Raw genomic sequence first — 24,905 nt, 5'->3', positions numbered from 1 at the left:
ACAGCTCCAATCCTCAGGGGCTGCAGTGTTTTGTGCTCCCTGCGACAGATTCAGACCAATGGAGAGAAGGCCAGTCAAACAGCTGATCAGTACAGTGCCATAGAGAAGAGTCAACCAGTAGAGACCGTGGCCGTTGAGGACTGCCTCCTACATTTATGATAACAGTTTTTTGTGTGTGTTTCTCATTTTCCCTCTACTTGCCTGGCAGGATTTCATCCGCCACTTCCACGTGCTGCTACCCGAGGGCACCAGTGCCACCCAGGAAGGCATCGGACAGTATCTGGGCCAGGTGGACCTTGCTCCCGATGGATACCAAGTTGGCAAAACCATGGTACTATTCACCCTACTGCCTGTCACTATAGTATATTTAAACCATGGTACTATTCACCCAGCTGCCTGTCACTATAGTAGATTAAAACCATGGTACTATTCACCCAGCTGCCTGTCACTACAGTAGATTAAAACCATGGTACTATTCACCCTACTGCCTGTCACTACAGTAGATTTAAACCATGGTACTATTCACCCTGCTGCATGTCACTACAGTAGATTAAAACCATGGTACTATTCACCCTGCTGCATGTCACTACAGTAGATTAAAACCATGGTACTATTCACCCAGCTGCCTGTCACTATAGTAGATTAAAACCATGGTACTATTCACCCAGCTGCCTGTCACTACAGTAGATTAAAACCATGGTACTATTCACCCAGCTGCCTGTCACTACAGTAGATTAAAACCATGGTACTATTCACCCTGCTGCATGTCACTACAGTAGATTAAAACCATGGTACTATTCACCCTGCTGCATGTCACTACAGTAGATTAAAACCATGGTACTATTCACCCAGCTGCCTGTCACTATAGTAGATTAAAACCATGGTACTATTCACCCAGCTGCCTGTCACTATAGTAGATTAGAACCATGGTACTATTCACTCAGCTGCCTGTCACTACAGTAGATTAAAACCATGGTACTATTCACCCAGCTGCATGTCACTATAGTAGATTAAAACCATGGTACTATTCACCCAGCTGCCTGTCACTACAGTAGATTAAAACCATGGTACTATTCACCCAGCTGCCTGTCACTATAGTAGATTAAAACCATGGTTCTATTCACCCATTATAGTCACTATAGTAGATTAAAACCATGGTTCTATTCACCCAGCTGCCTGTCACTATAGTAGATTAAAACCATGGTTCTATTCACCCAGCTGCCTGTCACTACAGTAGATTAAAACCATGGTACTATTCACCCAGCTGCCTGTCACTATAGTAGATTTAAACCATGGTACTATTCACCCAGCTGCCTGTCACTATAGTAGATTAAAACCATGGTTCTATTCACCCACTATAGTCACTATAGTAGATTAAAACCATGGTTCTATTCACCCAGCTGCCTGTCACTATAGTAGATTAAAACCATGGTTCTATTCACCCACTATAGTCACTATAGTAGATTAAAACCATGGTTCTATTCACCCAGCTAGCTGCCTGTCACTACAGTAGATTAAAACCATGGTACTATTCACCCAGCTGCCTGTCACTATAGTAGATTTAAACCATGGTACTATTCACCAAGCTGCCTGTCACTATAGTAGATTAAAACCATGGTACTATTCACCCAGCTGCCTGTCACTACAGTAGATTTAAACCATGGTCATATTCACCCAGCTGCCTGTCACTACAGTAGATTAAAACAATGGTACTATTCACCCTGCTGCCTGTCACTATAGTAGATTAAAACCATGGTACTATTCACCCAGCTGCCTGTCACTACAGTAGATTAAAACAATGGTACTATTCACCCTGCTGCCTGTCACTACAGTAGATTAAAACCATGGTACTATTCACCCAGCTGCCTGTCACTATAGTAGATTAAAACCATGGTTCTATTCACCCACTATAGTCACTATAGTAGATTAAAACCATGGTTCTATTCACCCAGCTGCCTGTCACTACAGTAGATTAAAACCATGGTACTATTCACCCTACTGCCTGTCACTATAGTAGATTAAAACCATGGTACTATTCACCCTACTGCCTGTCACTATAGTAGATTAAAACCATGGTACTATTCACCCTGCTGCCTGTCACTACAGTAGATTAAAACCATGGTACTATTCACCCTGCTGCCTGTCACTACAGTAGATTTAAACCATGGTTCTATTCACCCAGCTGCCTGTCACTATAGTAGATTAAAACCATGGTACTATTCACCCAGCTGCCTGTCACTACAGTATATTAAAACCATGGTACTATTCACCCTACTGCCTGTCACTATAGTAGATTTAAACCATGACACTATTCACCCTGATGCCTGTCACTACAGTAGATTAAAACCATGGTACTATTCACCCTACTGCCTGTCACTATAGTAGATTAAAACCATGGTACTATTCACCCAGCTGCCTGTCACTATAGTAGATTAAAACCATGGTGGTTCTATTCACCCAGCTGCCTGTCACTATAGTAGATTAAAACCATGGTACTATTCACCCTGCTGCCTGTCACTACAGTAGATTAAACCCATGGTACTATTCACCCAGCTGCCTGTCACTATAGTAAATTAAAACCATGGTACTATTCACCCAGCTGCCTGTCACTATAGTAGATTTAAACCATGATACTATTCACCCAGCTGCCTGTCACTATAGTAGATTAAAACCATGGTGGTTCTATTCACCCAGCTGCCTGTCACTATAGTAGATTAAAACCATGGTACTATTCACCCTGCTGCCTGTCACTACAGTAGATTAAACCCATGGTACTATTCACCCAGCTGCCTGTCACTATAGTAGATTAAAACCATGGTGGTTCTATTCACCCAGCTGCCTGTCACTATAGTAGATTAAAACCATGGTACTATTCACCCAGCTGCCTGTCACTATAGTAGATTAAAACCATGGTACTATTCACCCTACTGCCTGTCACTATAGTAGATTAAAACCATGGTACTATTCACCCTGCTGCCTGTCACTATAGTAGATTAAAACCATGGTACTATTCACCCAGCTGCCTGTCACTACAGTAGATTAAACCCATGGTACTATTCACCCAGCTGCCTGTCACTATAGTAGATTAAAACCATGGTGGTTCTATTCACCCTGCTGCCTGTCACTATAGTAGATTAAAACCATGGTACTATTCACCCTACTGCCTGTCACTATAGTAGATTAAAACCATGGTACTATTCACCCAGCTGCCTGTCACTATAGTAGATTTAAACCATGGTACTATTCACCCTGCTGCCTGTCACTATAGTAGATTAAAACCATGGTACTATTCACCCAGCTGCCTGTCACTATAGTAGATTTAAACCATGACACTATTCACCCTGATGCCTGTCACTACAGTAGATTAAAACCATGGTACTATTCACCCTACTGCCTGTCACTATAGTAGATTAAAACCATGGTACTATTCACCCAGCTGCCTGTCACTATAGTAGATTAAAACCATGGTGGTTCTATTCACCCAGCTGCCTGTCACTATAGTAGATTAAAACCATGGTACTATTCACCCTGCTGCCTGTCACTACAGTAGATTAAACCCATGGTACTATTCACCCAGCTGCCTGTCACTATAGTAAATTAAAACCATGGTACTATTCACCCAGCTGCCTGTCACTATAGTAGATTTAAACCATGATACTATTCACCCAGCTGCCTGTCACTATAGTAGATTAAAACCATGGTGGTTCTATTCACCCAGCTGCCTGTCACTATAGTAGATTAAAACCATGGTACTATTCACCCTGCTGCCTGTCACTACAGTAGATTAAACCCATGGTACTATTCACCCAGCTGCCTGTCACTATAGTAGATTAAAACCATGGTGGTTCTATTCACCCAGCTGCCTGTCACTATAGTAGATTAAAACCATGGTACTATTCACCCAGCTGCCTGTCACTATAGTAGATTAAAACCATGGTACTATTCACCCTACTGCCTGTCACTATAGTAGATTAAAACCATGGTACTATTCACCCTGCTGCCTGTCACTATAGTAGATTAAAACCATGGTACTATTCACCCAGCTGCCTGTCACTACAGTAGATTAAACCCATGGTACTATTCACCCAGCTGCCTGTCACTATAGTAGATTAAAACCATGGTGGTTCTATTCACCCTGCTGCCTGTCACTATAGTAGATTAAAACCATGGTACTATTCACCCTACTGCCTGTCACTATAGTAGATTAAAACCATGGTACTATTCACCCAGCTGCCTGTCACTATAGTAGATTTAAACCATGGTACTATTCACCCTGCTGCCTGTCACTATAGTAGATTAAAACCATGGTACTATTCACCCAGCTGCCTGTCACTATAGTAGATTTAAACCATGATACTATTCACCCAGCTGCCTGTCACTATAGTAGATTAAAACCATGGTACTATTCACCCAGCTGCCTGTCACTATAGTAGATTTAAACCATGATACTATTCACCCAGCTGCCTGTCACTATAGTAGATTAAAACCATGGTGGTTCTATTCACCCAGCTGCCTGTCACTATAGTAGATTAAAACCATGGTACTATTCACCCTGCTGCCTGTCACTACAGTAGATTAAACCCATGGTACTATTCACCCAGCTGCCTGTCACTATAGTAGATTAAAACCATGGTGGTTATATTCACCCAGCTGCCTGTCACTATAGTAGATTAAAACCATGGTACTATTCACCCAGCTGCCTGTCACTATAGTAGATTAAAACCATGGTACTATTCACCCTACTGCCTGTCACTATAGTAGATTAAAACCATGGTACTATTCACCCTGCTGCCTGTCACTATAGTAGATTGAAACCACGGTACTATTCACCCAGCTGCCTGTCACTACAGTAGATTAAACCCATGGTACTATTCACTAAGCTGCCTGTCACTATAGTAGATTAAAACCATGGTGGTTCTATTCACCCTGCTGCCTGTCACTATAGTAGATTAAAACCATGGTACTATTCACCCACTATAGTCACTATAGTAGATTAAAACCATGGTACTATTCACCCAGCTGCCTGTCACTACAGTAGATTAAAACCATGGTACTATTCACCCAGCTGCCTGTCACTATAGTAGATTTAAACCATGGTACTATTCACCCTGCTGCCTGTCACTATAGTAGATTAAAACCATGGTACTATTCACCCAGCTGCCTGTCACTACAGTATATTAAAACCATGGTACTATTCACCCTACTGCCTGTCACTATAGTAGATTTAAACCATGACACTATTCACCCTGATGCCTGTCACTACAGTAGATTAAAACCATGGTACTATTCACCCTACTGCCTGTCACTATAGTAGATTAAAACCATGGTACTATTCACCCAGCTGCCTGTCACTATAGTAGATTAAAACCATGGTGGTTCTATTCACCCAGCTGCCTGTCACTATAGTAGATTAAAACCATGGTACTATTCACCCTGCTGCCTGTCACTACAGTAGATTAAACCCATGGTACTATTCACCCAGCTGCCTGTCACTATAGTAAATTAAAACCATGGTACTATTCACCCAGCTGCCTGTCACTATAGTAGATTTAAACCATGATACTATTCACCCAGCTGCCTGTCACTATAGTAGATTAAAACCATGGTGGTTCTATTCACCCAGCTGCCTGTCACTATAGTAGATTAAAACCATGGTACTATTCACCCTGCTGCCTGTCACTACAGTAGATTAAACCCATGGTACTATTCACCCAGCTGCCTGTCACTATAGTAGATTAAAACCATGGTGGTTCTATTCACCCAGCTGCCTGTCACTATAGTAGATTAAAACCATGGTACTATTCACCCAGCTGCCTGTCACTATAGTAGATTAAAACCATGGTACTATTCACCCTACTGCCTGTCACTATAGTAGATTAAAACCATGGTACTATTCACCCTGCTGCCTGTCACTATAGTAGATTAAAACCATGGTACTATTCACCCAGCTGCCTGTCACTACAGTAGATTAAACCCATGGTACTATTCACCCAGCTGCCTGTCACTATAGTAGATTAAAACCATGGTGGTTCTATTCACCCTGCTGCCTGTCACTATAGTAGATTAAAACCATGGTACTATTCACCCTACTGCCTGTCACTATAGTAGATTAAAACCATGGTACTATTCACCCAGCTGCCTGTCACTATAGTAGATTTAAACCATGGTACTATTCACCCTGCTGCCTGTCACTATAGTAGATTAAAACCATGGTACTATTCACCCAGCTGCCTGTCACTATAGTAGATTTAAACCATGATACTATTCACCCAGCTGCCTGTCACTATAGTAGATTAAAACCATGGTACTATTCACCCAGCTGCCTGTCACTATAGTAGATTTAAACCATGATACTATTCACCCAGCTGCCTGTCACTATAGTAGATTAAAACCATGGTGGTTCTATTCACCCAGCTGCCTGTCACTATAGTAGATTAAAACCATGGTACTATTCACCCTGCTGCCTGTCACTACAGTAGATTAAACCCATGGTACTATTCACCCAGCTGCCTGTCACTATAGTAGATTAAAACCATGGTGGTTATATTCACCCAGCTGCCTGTCACTATAGTAGATTAAAACCATGGTACTATTCACCCAGCTGCCTGTCACTATAGTAGATTAAAACCATGGTACTATTCACCCTACTGCCTGTCACTATAGTAGATTAAAACCATGGTACTATTCACCCTGCTGCCTGTCACTATAGTAGATTAAAACCACGGTACTATTCACCCAGCTGCCTGTCACTACAGTAGATTAAACCCATGGTACTATTCACTAAGCTGCCTGTCACTATAGTAGATTAAAACCATGGTGGTTCTATTCACCCTGCTGCCTGTCACTATAGTAGATTAAAACCATGGTACTATTCACCCACTATAGTCACTATAGTAGATTAAAACCATGGTACTATTCACCCAGCTGCCTGTCACTACAGTAGATTAAAACCATGGTACTATTCACCCAGCTGCCTGTCACTATAGTAGATTTAAACCATGGTACTATTCACCCTGCTGCCTGTCACTATAGTAGATTAAAACCATGGTACTATTCACCCAGCTGCCTGTCACTATAGTAGATTTAAACCATGATACTATTCACCCAGCTGCCTGTCACTATAGTAGATTAAAACCATGGTGGTTCTATTCACCCAGCTGCCTGTCACTATAGTAGATTAAAACCATGGTACTATTCACCCTGCTGCCTGTCACTACAGTAGATTAAACCCATGGTACTATTCACCCAGCTGCCTGTCACTATAGTAGATTAAAACCATGGTACTATTCACCCAGCTGCCTGTCACTATAGTAGATTTAAACCATGATACTATTCACCCAGCTGCCTGTCACTATAGTAGATTAAAACCATGGTGGTTCTATTCACCCAGCTGCCTGTCACTATAGTAGATTAAAACCATGGTACTATTCACCCAGCTGCCTGTCACTATAGTAGATTAAAACCATGGTACTATTCACCCTACTGCCTGTCACTATAGTAGATTAAAACCATGGTACTATTCACCCTGCTGCCTGTCACTATAGTAGATTAAAGCCATGGTACTATTCACCCAGCTGCCTGTCACTACAGTAGATTAAACCCATGGTACTATTCACCCAGCTGCCTGTCACTATAGTAGATTAAAACCATGGTGGTTCTATTCACCCTGCTGCCTGTCACTATAGTAGATTAAAACCATGGTACTATTCACCCACTATAGTCACTATAGTAGATTAAAACCATGGTACTATTCACCCACTATAGTCACTATAGTAGATTAAAACCATGGTACTATTCACCCAGCTGCCTGTCACTACAGTAGATTAAAACCATGGTACTATTCACCCAGCTGCCTGTCACTATAGTAGATTTAAACCATGATACTATTCACCCAGCTGCCTGTCACTATAGTAGATTAAAACCATGGTGGTTCTATTCACCCAGCTGCCTGTCACTATAGTAGATTAAAACCATGGTACTATTCACCCTGCTGCCTGTCACTACAGTAGATTAAACCCATGGTACTATTCACCCAGCTGCCTGTCACTATAGTAGATTAAAACCATGGTACTATTCACCCAGCTGCCTGTCACTATAGTAGATTTAAACCATGATACTATTCACCCAGCTGCCTGTCACTATAGTAGATTAAAACCATGGTACTATTCACCCAGCTGCCTGTCACTACAGTAGATTAAACCCATGGTACTATTCACCCAGCTGCCTGTCACTATAGTAGATTAAAACCATGGTGGTTCTATTCACCCAGCTGCCTGTCACTATAGTAGATTAAAACCATGGTACTATTCACCCTGCTGCCTGTCACTATAGTAGATTAAAACCATGGTACTATTCACCCTGCTGCCTGTCACTATAGTAGATTAAAACCAAGAGGAAGGGATAAAATTGAGACTTTTTAGTCAAGGTATCAACAATTGTATCCAATTGTCTTGTTTTCTCTAGTATATTGTACCACAAAGGGGATTGATATGTTTTATTTTACAAATTTAGACTAGCCTTATCTATAGAAACGTTTGTGGCCAAATGCACATCCCTAAAACACAGGTGCTGGGCTAATGAACTATACTACAACAGAACAGACATGCCTTGCATTGTCCTTATAGTTAGAAGAAAAAATGGTCCGTCATGTTTGTCTTGATTAGTGGTAGTTGACCATCAGTTTCAGTCACCACAGGGGTGGTGGAGATTCGGTCCTGCTTTAGGTTATTGAACTTAGTTAAATAGAGAAACAGAAAAATAAGGAGCAGTGACATTATATTACCAGCACTGTAGTCTTTCTGGGAGACAGGATGTTATAAAGAACATACCCCAAGAATGGACAGGACCTCTGACACACACAGACACACAGACTGATAGATGGGTCCAGCACTATTCCTTTGGTTTGATGTCTATAATTAGCAGCCCATAGCTCCCATACCTGAAATTCTTGTTGCTCCTGTGTTTGATCATCCAGGGAGGGGGAGGTCCATACTTGAACAGTGAGAGTGTGTATATGTGTGTGTGTATGATGTGCCACTCATTGTGTCCACTGTCAGGTGTTCCTGCGGGAGGTGGAGCGTCAGCGACTGCAGGCGTTGCTTCACAGGGAGGTCCTGAACCGTATCGTCACTCTGCAGCGCCGCTTCAGGGCCCTGCTGGAGAGGAAACACTTCACCAGGATGAGACTGGCTGCCACAGCTATCCAGGTAACCACCGTTCCCTTCTTATAGCCTCATCACCCAGGGGCAGTCTCCTTCTTATAGCCTCATCACCCAGGGGCAGTCTCCTGCTTATAGCCTCATCACCCAGGGGCAGTCTCCTTCTTATAGCCTTGTCACCCAGGGGCAGGGACAGTCTCCTTCTTATAGCCTCATCACCCAGGGGCAGTCTCCTTCTTATAGCCTCATCACCCAGGGGCAGTCTCCTTCTTATAACCTCGTCACCCAGGGGCAGTCTCCTTCTTATAGCCTCGTCACCCAGGGGCAGGGACAGTCTCCTTCTTATAGTCTCGTCACCCAGGGGCAGGGACAGTCTCCTTCTTATAGCCTCGTCACCCAGGGGCAGGGACAGTCTCCTTCGTATAGCCTCGTCACCCAGGGAAAATGAGTGGGAACAGGGCACCAACCCTGGTCCTGCTACAGTGGTATGAAGGCTTTTGTTTCATTACAGTTGCATGCAAACAGGGTCTTGGTTAGTTGAATCAGGTGTGTTAGCGCCGGGCTGGTAGAAAGTCTGTACACCCTGTTCTGTGGCTCTCAGCACCATAGTTGGTGACATTAACTGTGTAAATTATTATCTAAATTATCTACATTATCTAGTACATCCAGTATTATCTAGTACATTATCTAGTACATCCAGGCTAGTACATTATCTAGTACATCCAGGCTTGATACGTAGGATTTTGTTTGTATATGTGATATTTATTTTGAAATTTAGTAAATGGATTTAAGTGGGAAATTTGTTATTGAACTGAGGCAGGAATGCTTCTCATCCCAATGTTGTGTGTCAGTCCTCATCTGTGCAATCTTGCTCAGCCCGGTTTTGATGGGCCAGCAAGATATTTAATTTGTATGTGTTATGGAGGGATGTTTAGATTCAGAGCTCTTTCAGTAATCCTACAAAACGCCACAATTTATTTTTGTGGAAAATTCTGTGAATTATCTAAACTATTTCTCTTGACCGTTCCTCAACTTTGTTTTGGATGTCATTCAACTTTCACGATCACAATCTAAGACTTATGCCAGATATTTGATCCTAGTAATTATGCAATTGTTGATTCAGTTCCGTTACAGTATCCAGCAGGAACCGAACACTAAGTCCTTTCATAAACAGGGACATTGTTGTACTAGAGAAGTTGGCTATGAATGGGAATGGATTTAACACACCTCGAGGATCGGTACTTCAGGGTTTTCAGTTGGCCTGCTTTGCTTTAGATCTTTGAGACCTTGGTGGGAATTTGCCAATCACTTATATTGATCAACGAGCACAGTTGGGGAGGTGATTAGTAGAGTGAGGTGTGGTGCCTGGTTGGAATGAAACCCTGCAAAGGCACTCCAGGATCAAATCAAAATGAAATCAATGTTTATTGGTCGCGTCTAGAGTTGGACAGATATTTTAGCGGTTGCAGCGAAATGCTTGTGTAACTAGAGCCTAACAGTGCAGCAAAATTGGCAAACAAGTACACAAATAATAATTATCAAAAACTAGAAAGAAGAAATCCGGGATGTCAGAGCTAATCCAGTATACACTACCAGTTATCCAGTATACACTATCAGTTATCCAGTATACACTATCAGTTATCCAAACTAATCCAGTATACACTATCAGTTATCCAAACTAATCCAGTATACACTATCAGTTATCCAGTATACACTATCAGTTATCCAAACTAATCCAGTATACACTATCAGTTATCCAAACTAATCCAGTATACACTATCAGTTATCCAAACTAATCCAGTATACACTATCAGTTATCCAAACTAATCCAGTATACACTATCAGTTATCCAAACTAATCCAGTATACACTATCAGTTATCCAAACTAATCCAGTATACACTATCAGTTATCCAGTATACACTATCAGTTATCCAAACTAATCCAGTATACACTATCAGTTATCCAAACTAATCCAGTATACACTATCAGTTATCCAAACTAATCCAGTATACACTATCAGTTATCCAAACTAATCCAGTATACACTATCAGTTATCCAGTATACACTATCAGTTATCCAAACTAATCCAGTATACAGTGCCTTGCGAAAGTATTCGCCCCCCTTGAACTTTGCGACCTTTTGCCACATTTCAGGCTTCAAACATAAAGATATAAAACTGTATTTTTTTGTGAAGAATCAACAACAAGTGGGACATAATCATGAAGTGGAACGACATTTATTGGATATTTCAAACTTTTTTAACAAATCAAAAACTGAAAAATTTGGCGTGCAAAATTATTCAGCCCCCTTAAGTTAATACTTTGTAGTGCCACCTTTTGCTGCGATTACAGCTGTAAGTCGCTTGGGGTATGTCTCTATCAGTTTTGCACATCGAGAGACTGAAATGTTTTCCCATTCCTCCTTGCAAAACAGCTCGAGTTCAGTGAGGTTGGATGGAGAGCATTTGTGAACAGCAGTTTTCAGTTCTTTCCACAGATTCTCAATTGGATTCAGGTCTGGACTTTGACTTGGCCATTCTAACACCTGGATATGTTTATTTTTGAACCATTCCATTGCAGATTTTGCTTTATGTTTTGGATCATTGTCTTGTTGGAAGACAAATCTCTGTCCCAGTCTCAGGTCTTTTGCAGACTCCATCAGGTTTTCTTCCAGAATGGTCCTGTATTTGGCTCCATCCATCTTCCCATCAATTTTAACCATCTTCCCTGTCCCTGCTGAAGAAAAGCAGGCCCAAACCATGACACCACCATGTTTGACAGTGGGGATGGTGTGTTCAGCTGTGTTGCTTTTACGCCAAACATAACGTTTTGCATTGTTGCCAAAAAGTTCAATTTTGGTTTCATCTGACCAGAGCACCTTCTTCCACATGTTTGGTGTGTCTCCCAGGTGGCTTGTGGCAAATTTAAACGACACTTTTTATGGATATCTTTAAGAAATGGCTTTCTTCTTGCCACTCTTCCATAAAGGCCAGATTTGTGCAATATACGACTGATTGTTGTCCTATGGACAGAGTCTCCCACCTCAACTGTAGATCTCTGCAGTTCATCCAGAGTGATCATGGGCCTCTTGGCTGCATCTCTGATCAGTCTTCTCCTTGTATGAGCTGAAAGTTTAGAGGGACGGCCAGGTCTTGGTAGATTTGCAGTGGTCTGATACTCCTTCCATTTCAATATTATCACTTGCACAGTGCTCCTTGGGATGTTTAAAGCTTGGGAAATCTTTTTGTATCCAAATCCGGCTTTAAACTTCTTCACAACAGTATCTCGGACCTGCCTGGTGTGTTCCTTGTTCTTCATGATGCTCTCTGCGCTTTTAACGGACCTCTGAGACTATCACAGTGCAGGTGCATTTATACGGAGACTTGATTACACACAGGTGGATTGTATTTATCATCATTAGTCATTTAGGTCAACATTGGATCATTCAGAGATCCTCACTGAACTTCTGGAGATAGTTTGCTGCACTGAAAGTAAAGGGGCTGAATAATTTTGCACACCCAATTTTTCAGTTTTTGATTTGTTAAAAAAGTTTTAAATATCCAATAAATGTCGTTCCACTTCATGATTGTGTCCCACTTGTTGTTGATTCTTCACAAAAAAATACAGTTTTATATCTTTATGTTTGAAGCCTGAAATGTGGCAAAAGGTTGCAATGTTCAAGGGGGCCGAATACTTTCGCAAGGCACTGTACACTATCAGTTATCCAAACTAATCCAGTATACACTATCAGTTATCCAAACTAATCCAGTATACACTATCAGTAATCCAGTATACACTATCAGCTATCCAAGCTAATCCAGTATACACTATCAGTAATCCAAACTAATCCAGTATACACTATCAGTTATCCAAAAGCAATCTGTATTTACACCTAAAATATCTACTTAAGAATATGTACAGCAGTAGATATATTACAGTGAGCTATGTCAGGAATCCAGTATATAGATATTCAGTGTAAATAAACAGTGTAACAAAATGCAATGTTCAGTAGTAGACATATTAGAAAGAGATATGTGAAGAATACAGTAAATGAATACACAGTGTGAAAAACAGTATAAAAGAAATGAAACACAAAATGAACAAAGTGGATCAGGGCATCTACCCTTGTTACCCCGCCTTTCACCCTTGAATGTTTCCCTGTTCAACACTTCTCCCTTCCCTGCTTGGAGAGGGCCTCGTATTATATCTGTTCACACTGGAACCACCTAATTGGTCCTTTGGAAAGAGACTCTGGTGTTTTGGCTTTGTCTGGTTGAAAATAAAAATAAATCCAATCAATGGGTAGAAGTGTTAATAGCCAGAGACTGAGGGAGAGAGCTAACAAAAGGAAATAAAGTATCTTATGGAGGAGTTGTGATAATGTTCCCAGAGCAGGAGAACAAAAGGTCTGTCAAACAGTTCATGCATTTCTTTTATCTCTGCTGAGCCTGCTTTTGCTCTCTGTGTAGTCATCCAAGTTTGGATAGCTTTGTGTCCTGTTTTGACAACATTTTCCCTGACTATACTAAACATTATTTTATACAGTAGTGCCAAATCCCAGCCCCTCCTAGCCCCCCAGGCCCTCCTAATACTGCTAAGCCCCCTAACACACCAAGCCTCCTAGGCCCCCAGGCCCTCCTAATACTGCTAAGCCCCCTAACACACCTAGCCTCCTAGCCCCCCAGGCCCTCCTAATACTGCTAAGCCCCCTAACACACCTAGCCCCCCAGGCTCTCCTAATACTGCTAAGCCCCCCTAACACACCTAGCCTCCTAGCCCCCCAGGCCCTCCTAATACTGCTAAGCCCCCTAACACACCTAGCCTCCTAGCCCCCCAGGCCCTCCTAATACTGCTAAGCCCCCTAACACACCTAGCCTCCTAGCCCCCCAGGCCCTCCTAATACTACTAAGCCCCCATAACACACCTAGCCCCCCAGGCTTTCCTAATACTGCTAAGCCCCCCTAACACACCTAGCCTCCTAGCCCCCAGGCCCTCCTAATACCGCTAAGCCCCCTAAACACCTAGCCTCCTAGCCCCCCAGGCCCTCCTAATACTGCTAAGCCCCCTAACACACCTAGCCCCCCAGGCCCTCCTAATACCGCTAAGCCCCCTAAACTCCTAGCCCCCCAGGCCCTCCTAATACTGCTAAGCCCCCATAACACACCTAGCCCCCCAGGCTTTCCTAATACTGCTAAGCCCCCCTAACACACCTAGCCTCCTAGCCCCCAGGCCCTCCTATAACCGCTAAGCCCCCTAAACACCTAGCCTCCTAGCCCCCCAGGCCCTCCTAATACTGCTAAGCCCCCTAACACACCTAGCCCCCCAGGCCCTCCTAATACTACTAAGCCCCCTAACACCTAGCCCCCCAGGCTCTCCTAATACCGCTAAGCCCCCCTAACACACCTAGCCTCCTAGCCCCCCAGGCCCTCCTAATACTACTAAGCCCCCTAACACACCTAGCCCCCCAGGCTCTCCTAATACCGCTAAGCCCCCTAAACACCTAGCCTCCTAGCCCCCCAGGCCCTCCTAATACCGCTAAGCCCCCTAACACACCTAGTCTCCTGGCCCTCCTAATATCGCTAAGCCCCCCTAACACTCCTAGCCTCCCAGGCTCTCCTAATACTGCTAAGCCCCCATAACACACCTAGCCCCCCAGGCTTTCCTAATACTGCTAAGCCCCCCTAACACACCTAGCCTCCTAGCCCCCCAGGCCCTCCTAATACTGCTAAGCCCCCCTAACACTCCTAGCCCCCCAGGCCCTCCTAATACCGCTAAGCCCCCTAACACACCTAGCCTCCTGGCCCTCCTAATATCGCCAAGCCCCCCTAACACTCCTAGCCTCCCAGGCTCTCCTAATACTGCTAAGCCCCCATAACACACCTAGCCCCCCAGGCTTTCCTAATACTGCTAAGCCCCCCCAACACACCTAGCCTCCTAGCCCCCCAGGCCCTCCTAATACTGCTAAGCCCCCCTAACACACCTAGCCTCCTAGCCCCCCAGGCCCTCCTAATACTACTAAGCCCCCTAACACACCTAGCCCCCCAGGCTCTCCTAATACCGCTAAGCCCCCCTAACACACCTAGCCCCCCAGGCCCTCCTAATACTGCTAAGCCCCCTAACACACCTAGCCTCCTAGCCCCCCAGGCCCTCCTAATACTACTAATCCCCCTAACACACCTAGCCCCCCAGGCTCTCCTAATACGGCTAAGCCCCCCTAACACACCTAGCCTCCTAGCCCCCCAGGCCCTCCTAATACTGCTAAGCCCCCTAACACACCTAGCCTCCTAGCCCCCCAGGCCCTCCTAATACTGCTAAGCCCCCTAACACACCTAGCCTCCTAGCCCCCCAGGCCCTCCTAATACTACTAATCCCCCTAACACACCTAGCCCCCCAGGCTCTCCTAATACGGCTAAGCCCCCCTAACACACCCAGCCTCCTAGCCTCTATGCACTTGTGGAAATCTGAGAGGATTGAATAGGTGTAAGCAACATGGTAATAGCTCCACCTTGCTATCTGATTGGCTTGATGGAATTTTTACCTAATCAGATCTCCACAAGGGCATAAGGGGAGGGGAGGGGGGGGGGGGGATTCGGGATTGGACTTTGCTACAGAGGAATGGACTCAAATCCAATAAACGTAATAAATTCCATCATACTATAAATGCGGTAACATCCACAGGCCTGATCTCACCTACAGCGTCGTCCGGGTTTGGCCGGGGTAGGCTGTCATTGTAAATTAGAATTTGTTCTTAACTGACTTGCCTAGTTAAATAAAGGTTAAATTTAAAAAATACTTCCCCTCACACAGAAATGGTGGCGTGCCTACCAGTCCAAGCAGGAGGATGACTACGACCCAAGCATCCAGGAGGGGGCAGCCTTGTGCATCCAGACAGCTTGGCGGGGGTACAAGGAGCGCTGGAGGTTCGGGCTGTGGCGGGAGGCGGCCCTGCTGCTGCAGAGGGAGTGGAGGGCGTTGCTGAAGCGGCGAGAACGGGAGGGGGCGGCACTCGCCATCCAGACAGCCTGGCGCTGCCACATGGCCAGAGAGGCCTACCTGCGACTGCGTGGCACCATGACGCTGCTACAGGCAGTGGGCAAAGGCTACCTGGCCAGACAGAGGTAAACTAATGTGAAGTGTTGCAGAAAGTTTTAGAGCAGACGTGGTTCCCCACATGACATGAGAGTGAATAGTCTGTTCTACATATTACATTTCTATCTGCAGCTGAGCTTGCTTCATTACTGTTTCTGGATGCTTATGAATCATTATGGAAATCAATATGAAAAGCCATGGAACATTTGATGAAGGCAGTGTAGCCACAGAAGACCATCTGAACTTCCATGCCTCCATAACTTCAACTCATTGATGGAAACATTCTTGCAATGAGATTGGAAATTGCTGCAAAGTTAATTCACTGTACTTATTGGTCATAATTCTATATCCAATCCTCCTCCACGTCCAGTCGTAACTGGTGACGTGCTCGTATTCATGGCCTGCCAGCTGAAAAGTCTCCTGTTCAGATAATGTTGTTACATAAACACCCAGAACAAAGTAGCAACAGTCAGCTGAGCTAGAGGAGGACATTCTCCCATTAAGGCTGCCACTTTGAGTTCACACATTCAACAGGAAGACTGTGATATGTTTTTAAGTGTCTAGTCTGTCTTGTGTCAAGGAACAAGGAATTAAGACTCAATGAAGGTGTGGTGTTGCCTTGTGATTGGTTTAGCTGTAACCATGCCTCCTTGATTGACAGCTTCGGGCATTTGAAGGAGCAGAGACTGAGGGAGAAAGAGCAGAGGCTGAGGGAGAGAGAGAGTCAACAACAGCAGCAGCAGCTGCTGCAGAATGGACAGACGCGCCTCTCGCCAGAAGAAGACGATCTGCCAGTGAGGATCATGGGCCTGGACCTGAGCACATGGGAGGACCGCTCATACAAGGAGCGGGAAAAGAGCCTCCAGAGACTGAACAGCCAGGAGGAGAGGGTGAAAGAGGGACGAGGTGTAGAAATAGGAGGTGAGGGAGGAGTGGCGAGGGCCGCAGAGAGCTCAGGTAGGGCCCAGTCGGAACCACCGCCAGTTTCGTCGACAGCCGCTGTGGTGGTGAGAGAGAGGACCAGGACCCTGGACGAGCCCTGCCAGAGGACCACCAGGGCCAAGAGGGAGAGCCGGAGGATGAGGGAGCTGGAGCAGGCCAAGTTCAGCCTGGAGCTGCTCAAGGTGCGGGCCACAGGCAGTGGTGGGGCCTCGTCCCCCTCTGAAGAGAGGCGCTGGTCGGCCGAGCTGGCCCCCACCACCACCCCTCCTCGCCGCTCCCCCCAGGGACCCGGAACCCCCGACAGCCAGAGCTCCAAGGGCAGCTTCGAGCTACTCAGCATGGATGACGAGATACTCAGGGAGAGTGCACCTTTGGCGGACGAGGAGGAGCTTGGTTCCCCCCTCTCTTCTGAAGTGCAGCTGGAGCAGGCCCCGGAGGTCAGCCTCGTGTCGAAGGAGCCTCCCAGGGCTTCTGTGTCCGATGACGCCTCCCCACCTCCAAACAGTCAGAGTCAGGCCAAGCTAGAACCAGCTGCCGCCTCTCCACCTCCGCCCAAGATAGAGAACTACCTCCCTACCTTTTACGTCCCGTCAACTGATGGCAGCTTGGTCATCACCCATCGTCTTGGCGATGACTCTTCGCGGCCCCTCGAGACCGATACCACTAGTACCACCATCGTCACCAAGCAGCTCAAGTCAATCAAACAAAGGCGGGAATTGTCACGGCGACCCGTGGTTGTGGTCATCAGCATGCAGAAGGAAACCCCCCTGGATCAGGAGGAGCTCGGTGGTGCCGTCGTTCGTCTTCCCCCTGTAGAGGTTCGTGACGGGTCGGCACAAACCGGCGAATCCCCTTCATCGCCACGGCTACCAGTCCCTGCACCCGTTCCACCACTAGATCCCGCCCCAGTCATCCCCATGTCTGGCCCCACCCCTGTCCCGGCTGCCAACCAGTTGGTCCTGGAGAAGCTGGAACGACTGAACGAGGAAAAGGAGGAGAGGCAGCGGCACCTGCAGCAGCAGAACGAGCGGGAGATGATGGACCAGATCCGGAAGCAGAAGGAGGTTCTGGAGAGACAGCGGCACCACTTCGCCCAGCACGAGAGGGAACTGTTGGAGAAGCAGAGGGGTGAAGCCCTGGTCAGGATCCAGCAGAGCAGGCAGGGAGGGCCCCCCCAAGACAGGAGTGCAACCGCAGCTACATCTACCAGGCCCCTTAGACCCAGCTCCCTTCTCATCGAGAGAGCCCCGGCTCTGGCTCCACCCTCGAGGACCCAGTCTGTGTCCGCTGCCCACGCATACCTCTCTCCTCCTGGGCCGATGGACACCCAGAGTGTCCCCATGCCCCATCCTGAGCCCAACAAGGCCCAGCCCAACCAGGCCCGGCTCCCTCCACCTCCCTCAGCCCCCAAAACAAAGACCAGGGATGGGAGACCTATTGCGGATGGCTGGGCGCCGAATTTGACCCTGGAGTCCAGAGAGGGCGGGGGAGGAGGAGCCAGAGGGAGGGTTCCCAAGAAGGCCCCAGCTAATCAGGGCACCAGCATCAGCATGACTGACATGTCGGAAAACATCTTCTTTGCGCCCAAAGACAGAGTGGCGTTCTCTAAGTGAGTATTGAATCCAGCTATGGAGTTATCATGTACTGTAAGGACCTTAATTACCCAACTACACATGGAGTTATCATGTACTGTAGGTACCTTTACCAGCCAACTAGACATGGAGTAATCATGTACTGTAGGTACCTTAACTACCCAACTACATGGAGTTATCATGTACTGTAAGGGCCTTAACTACCCAACTAGACATGGAGTTATCATGTACTGTAAGGGCCTTAACTACCCAACTACACATGGAGTTATCATGTACTGTAAGGGCCTTAACTACCCAACTACACATGGAGTTATCATGTACTGTAAGGGCCTTAACTACCCAACTAGACATGGAGTTATCATGTACTGTAAGGGCCTTAACTACCCAACTACACATGGAGTTATCATGTACTGTAAGGGCCTGAACTACCCAACTAGACATGGAGTTATCATGTACTGTAAGGGCCTTAACTACCCAACTACACATGGAGTTATCATGTACTGTAAGGGCCTGAACTACCCAACTAGACATGGAGTTATCATGTACTGTAAGGGCCTTAACCACCCAACTACACATGGAGTTATCATGTACTGTAAGGGCCTGAACTACCCAACTAGACATGGAGTTATCATGTACTGTAAGGGCCTTAACTACCCAACTACACATGGAGTTATCATGTATTGTAAGGGCCTGAACTACCCAACTAGACATGGAGTTATCATGTACTATAAGGGCCCTAACTACCCAACTAGACATGGAGTTATCATGTACTGTAGGTACCTTTACCAGCCAACTAGACATGGAGTTATCATGTACTGTAGGTACCTTTACCAGCCAACTACACATGGAGTTATCATGTACTGTAAGGGCCTTAACTACCCAACTACACATGGAGTTATCATGTACTGTAAGGGCCTTACCTACCCAACTACACATGGAGTTATCATGTACTGTAGGTACCTTTACCAGCCAACTAGACATGGAGTTATCATGTACTGTAGGTACCTTTACCAGCCAACTACACATGGAGTTATCATGTACTGTAGGTACCTTTACCAGCCAACTACACATGGAGTTATCATGTACTGTAGGTACCTTTACCAGCCAACTACACATGGAGTTATCATGTACTGTAGGTACCTTAACTACCCAACTAGACATGGAGTTATCATGTACTGTAGGGGCCTTAACTACCCAACTACATGGAGTTATCATGTACTGTAAGGGCTTTAACTACCCAACTAGACATTGATACACATGGGAGATTATTCCTAAAAACGTATGTCATACATCATTCTTAACCTCTGAAAAGAAACCAAGAGCCCTAATAGATGCATAGTTCACATAAAGGTTATAGAAGTTTTTTTTTAAAACATCAGAAAAATAAGTGTTGCTTGAGAATTGATTGGTTTGGAATAATTATTTACTATTTCACAGAAACTTAAAGGTACAATATGCAGAAATCGCTAATAGTTTGCCTAATTTCAGATTATGACAACAATAACTCTTATTGTAGAGAATCATTGTATCATCTAAACCGCTGTGAAATATATTTTCCATAACCAAAAATATTGTCTTTTCAGCTGTTTGAAGCTGGTGTACAAAACCCAAAGTAAAAGATGCAATACGAAAGCATAGAAATAGTGCACATAGAACCGATCTACCACTTATTAGACTTGCTTTCAATGAGAATGACAGATCTATAATTCACATATCTATGTGAAGTTGGTCAGGTCGCTCTAAAAGCTACATATTGCAGCTTTAACCCCCTCTTCATTCCCTGACTCAATGACTCTATATGTTTTAGGTTTGACAAGGAGAAGCCTGTCAATCAAGAGAAGCCTGTAGCAGTCCCAAAAGAGGGCCCCTCCTCAAGCACCAAGCCCACCATAGGACTGAGAACACAGGAGGTGAGTGAATGGCAGAACCGGTAGCATTTGTCATAATGTGTGTGTGTATTTGCATGTCCATATCAAATAATCAGACTGATAAATACATATTGTGTGTGTGTTTCTGTATGTGTTCTGAGGGTTTGCATGTGTTTACATATGGAGCAGCGTCGTCCAGGTTAGGGGAGGGTTTGGTCGGGGTTGGCCATCATTATAAAATAAGAATGTTTTCTTAGCTGACTTTCCAAGTTAAATAAAGGTTCATTTAAAAAAGACATCTTAGAGAGCGAGAGACCGACGGAATAAAAAGATGGCCACACAGAGAGAAAGTTGCAGGAAAGGGAAACATCGGGGCATCCAAGACCCTGTCTAGTATCCACAGGTCCTAAAGAGGAAAGCAGCGTTCATTGGCCTGTTTGTGAGTGTGTTTCAACTGTTGTTATATCGTTTTTGGTCAACCAGGTCAACAGGGCGGGCCACAGAAAGAAAGCCCGCATGGCTCGGACACGCTCTGACTTTCTGACCCGCACGCCGACCTCCTCGCTGGGGGGCGAGTCGGAGGAGGACGAGTACGACGGAAAGCCCCCCCTCTCCTCCCCTCCCCCCTACTCCCCAACCATCCCTAAACAGGATTCCTTTGAGTGTTTCAGTGACTCAGAGATGGTAAAGAAAACAGACCCATACCTAAACCTCGGCCTACACCCCAATTCAACTAATAGAAGTTCACATTGGGACGGCCATCTTTTTTCCCTGCTGTTAACCCTCTTCAGCACTGGCTGGGTAGACCTGCGCTACCGAGCAACTCAACTAAAACAACCTACGCTTTAACTAGATTTTTCCTTTTCCTCCGAGCATAAACTGTTTCAACGATGCTAACACACTCTTCTCTTTAAAACCCGATGAAGGTTCTAGCCTAACTTAGCCTGTCTCCTCACTTCTTCACAGCCCAGAAGTGATACTCTCCTTCTCCTTTTTCCTCTCTGTCAGCATAATCAGCCATGGCATGTGTTACTGTAGCTTGTTAGCCTGTTAGCTTTCTCTTCTCACCAGTAGCCCTGCTCTCTGACCGAACCCTGGGATCCTGGGTTGAAGGTCATCGCTCAACCTTGACCTTCCTCCCTGATGATTAATTAACACACATTCCTGACCTCTTTACTTCAGCGTAACATAAACTGTCTTTATTGTGCTATCTGGCTATCCATGTTAGCTATACTGCTAGTCAGGTATGCTAGTGAAAAACTGTGAGCTATAGACAGTGTTGAATAATGTTAGACTTGAGTAAAACTGACAACTCAGGCTAGTAGAAGTGCTACATTTTGTCAAGGAATCCATTGTTGTACTGCCATCTACTGGCGTGGGGGGAAATCCTCCTGTCTCCTGTGAGATAGGAAAACGTAGATGTAGAGTAACACGACTTCAGTTAGTACTGTAGATATTGAAAAGTCTCTTTTAACTGTCATATCTATTTATGTATGATGTCATTGACATTGTGTCATTCATTGGTGTTTCAGCCTTCCACCAGCTCTGAGGAACAGAAGAAGATACATAAGGCCATGTCATCTGGAGATCTGGCCAAAGTTGACACGATACGCAAGAACGCCCAGTCAGATGGAAGGTTTGTTCCTATCATGGTGTCCATTGTAGTCATTTTAATACAGTATACACTGAGTGTACAAAACATTACGAACATCTTCCTAATGTTGAGTTGCATCCCTCCCTTTTGCCCTCAGAACAGCCTCAATTCGTCAGGGCATTGACTCTACAAAGTGTTGAAAGTGTTCCACAGGGATGCCAGCCCATGTTGACAGGGATGCTGGCCCATGTTGACAGGGATGCTGGCCCATGTTGACAGAGATACTGGCCCATGTTGACTCCAATGCTTCCCACAGTTGTGTCAAGTTGGCTGGATGTCCTTTGGGTGGTGGACCATTCTTGATACACGTGGGAAACTGTTGAGCGTGAAAAACCCAGCAGCGTTGCAGTTCTTGACACACTCAAACTGACCACCCTGGCACCTACTACCATACCCCATTCAAAGGCACTTACATCTTTTGTCTTGCCCATTCACCCTCTAAATGGCACCACATACACAATTTTTGTCTAAATTATCTCTAGGCTTAAAAATCCTTTAACCTGTCTCCTCCCCTTCATCTACACTGATTGAAGTGGATTAAACAAATGACATCAATAAGGGATCATAACTTTCACTTGGATTCACCCAGTCAGTCTCATGGAAAGAGCAGGTGTTCCTTAATGTTTTGTGAGGTAGAGAGGCTTGATAGCCTCACTTGATTTCTTGGTTCGATTCCTCAATAATAATCTAAAGTAGTCAATACTCAATAGAAATGGTGGACATGGGTTTGCTTTTGGAGGATTATGAAGGTTGGATCTCCAACTGTGTCAAGCTGTGATTTCAAGCCATGTGCTGTTAGGGTTCAGGTTAGGGTTAATGAAGCTGTGATATGTTTCTCCTATCACCAGGGTTAGGGTTAATGAAGCTGTGATCTGTCTCTCATGGCACCAGGGTTCAGGTTAGGGTTAATGAAGCTGTGATCTGTCTCTCCTACCACCAGGGTTAGGGTTAATAAAGCTGAGATCTGTCTCTCCTACCACCAGGGTTAGGGTTAATGAAGCTGTGATCTGTCTCTCCTACCACCAGGGTTAGGGTTAATGAAGCTGTGATCTGTCTCTCCTACCACCAGGGTTCAGGTTAGGGTTAATGAAGCTGTGATCTGTCTCTCCTACCACCAGGGTTCAGGTTAGGGTTAATGAAGCTGTGATCTGTCTCTCCTACCACCAGGGTTCAGGGTAGGGTTAATGAAGCTGTGATCTGTCTCTCCTACCACCAGGGTTAGGGTTAATGAAGCTGAGATCTGTCTCTCCTACCACCAGGGTTAGGGTTAATGAAGCTGTGATCTGTCTCTCCTACCACCAGGGTTAGGGTTAATGAAGCTGTGATCTGTCTCTCCTACCACCAGGGTTAGGGTTAATGAAGCTGTGATCTGTCTCTCCTATCACCAGGGTTAGGGTTAATGAAGCTGTGATCTGTCTCTCCTATCACCAGGGTTAGGGTTAATGAAGCTGTGATCTGTCTCTCCTACCACCAGGGTTAGGGTTAATGAAGCTCTGATCTGTCTCTCCTACCACCAGGGTTAGGATTAATGAAGCTGTGATCTGTCTCTCCCCCCACCAGGGTTAGGGTTAATGAAGCTGTGATCTGTCTCTCCCCCCACCAGGGTTAGGGTTAATGAAGCTGTGATCTGTCTCTCCCCCCACCAGGGTTAGGGTTAATGAAGCTGTGATCTGTCTCTCCTACCACCAGGGTTAGGGTTAATGAAGCTGTGATCTGTCTCTCCTACCACCAGGGTTCAGGTTAGGGTTAATGGAGCTGTGATCTGTCTCTCCTACCACCAGGGTTAGGGTTAATAAAGCTGAGATCTGTCTCTCCTACCACCAGGGTTAGGGTTAATGAAGCTGTGATCTGTCTCTCCTACCACCAGGGTTAGGGTTAATGAAGCTGTGATCTGTCTCTCCCCCCACCAGGGTTAGGGTTAATGAAGCTGTGATCTGTCTCTCCTACCACCAGGGTTAGGGTTAATGAAGCTGTGATCTGTCTCTCCTACCACCAGGGTTCAGGTTAGGGTTAATGGAGCTGTGATCTGTCTCTCCTACCACCAGGGTTAGGGTTAATAAAGCTGAGATCTGTCTCTCCTACCACCAGGGTTAGGGTTAATGAAGCTGTGATCTGTCTCTCCTACCACCAGGGTTAGGGTTAATGAAGCTGTGATCTGTCTCTCCTACAATCAGGGTTCAGGTTAGGGTTAATGAAGCTGTGATCTGTCTCTCCTACCACCAGGGTTCAGGTTAGGGTTAAATGAAGCTGTGATCCGTCTCTCCTACCACCAGGGTTCAGGGTAGGGTTAATGAAGCTGTGATCTGTCTCTCCTACCACCAGGGTTAGGGTTAATGAAGCTGAGATCTGTCTCTCCTACCACCAGGGTTAGGGTTAATGAAGCTGTGATCTGTCTCTCCTACCACCAGGGTTAGGGTTAATGAAGCTGTGATCTGTCTCTCCTACCACCAGGGTTAGAGTTAATGAAGCTGTGATCTGTCTCTCCTACCACCAGGGTTAGGATTAATGAAGCTGTGATCTGTCTCTCCTACCACCAGGGTTAGGGTTAATGAAGCTGTGATCTGTCTCTCCCCCCACCAGGGTTAGGGTTAATGAAGCTGAG

At 45.4% G+C, this 24,905-nt stretch overlaps 1 protein-coding gene across 18 annotated transcripts in view; it reads left to right on the top strand.

The window, feature by feature from the left end:
• Positions 1-24,905, top strand: part of LOC139385228 (unconventional myosin-IXAa-like) — a 158,953-nt gene that overhangs the window by 113,237 nt on the left and 20,811 nt on the right. For 16 of the 18 annotated variants that reach the window (XM_071130359.1, XM_071130352.1, XM_071130358.1 and 13 more), the window contains 7 exons: positions 209-331; positions 9,057-9,206; positions 15,966-16,276; positions 16,909-18,798; positions 20,589-20,691; positions 21,133-21,333; positions 22,182-22,285. In XM_071130359.1, coding sequence (XP_070986460.1) covers positions 209-331; positions 9,057-9,206; positions 15,966-16,276; positions 16,909-18,798; positions 20,589-20,691; positions 21,133-21,333; positions 22,182-22,285 — 2,882 coding nt within the window. The remainder of the gene's footprint in view (positions 1-208; positions 332-9,056; positions 9,207-15,965; positions 16,277-16,908; positions 18,799-20,588; positions 20,692-21,132; positions 21,334-22,181; positions 22,286-24,905) is intronic. The other 2 variants (XM_071130362.1, XM_071130360.1) reach the window with 1 other exon arrangement.

The sequence above is a fragment of the Oncorhynchus clarkii genome, chromosome 26 (assembly GCF_045791955.1).
Source record: "Oncorhynchus clarkii lewisi isolate Uvic-CL-2024 chromosome 26, UVic_Ocla_1.0, whole genome shotgun sequence".
Taxonomy (NCBI): Eukaryota; Metazoa; Chordata; class Actinopteri; order Salmoniformes; family Salmonidae; genus Oncorhynchus; species Oncorhynchus clarkii.
The sequence above is the reverse complement of the archived record's forward strand: the minus strand, read 5'-3'. Positions and strand labels throughout refer to the sequence as shown.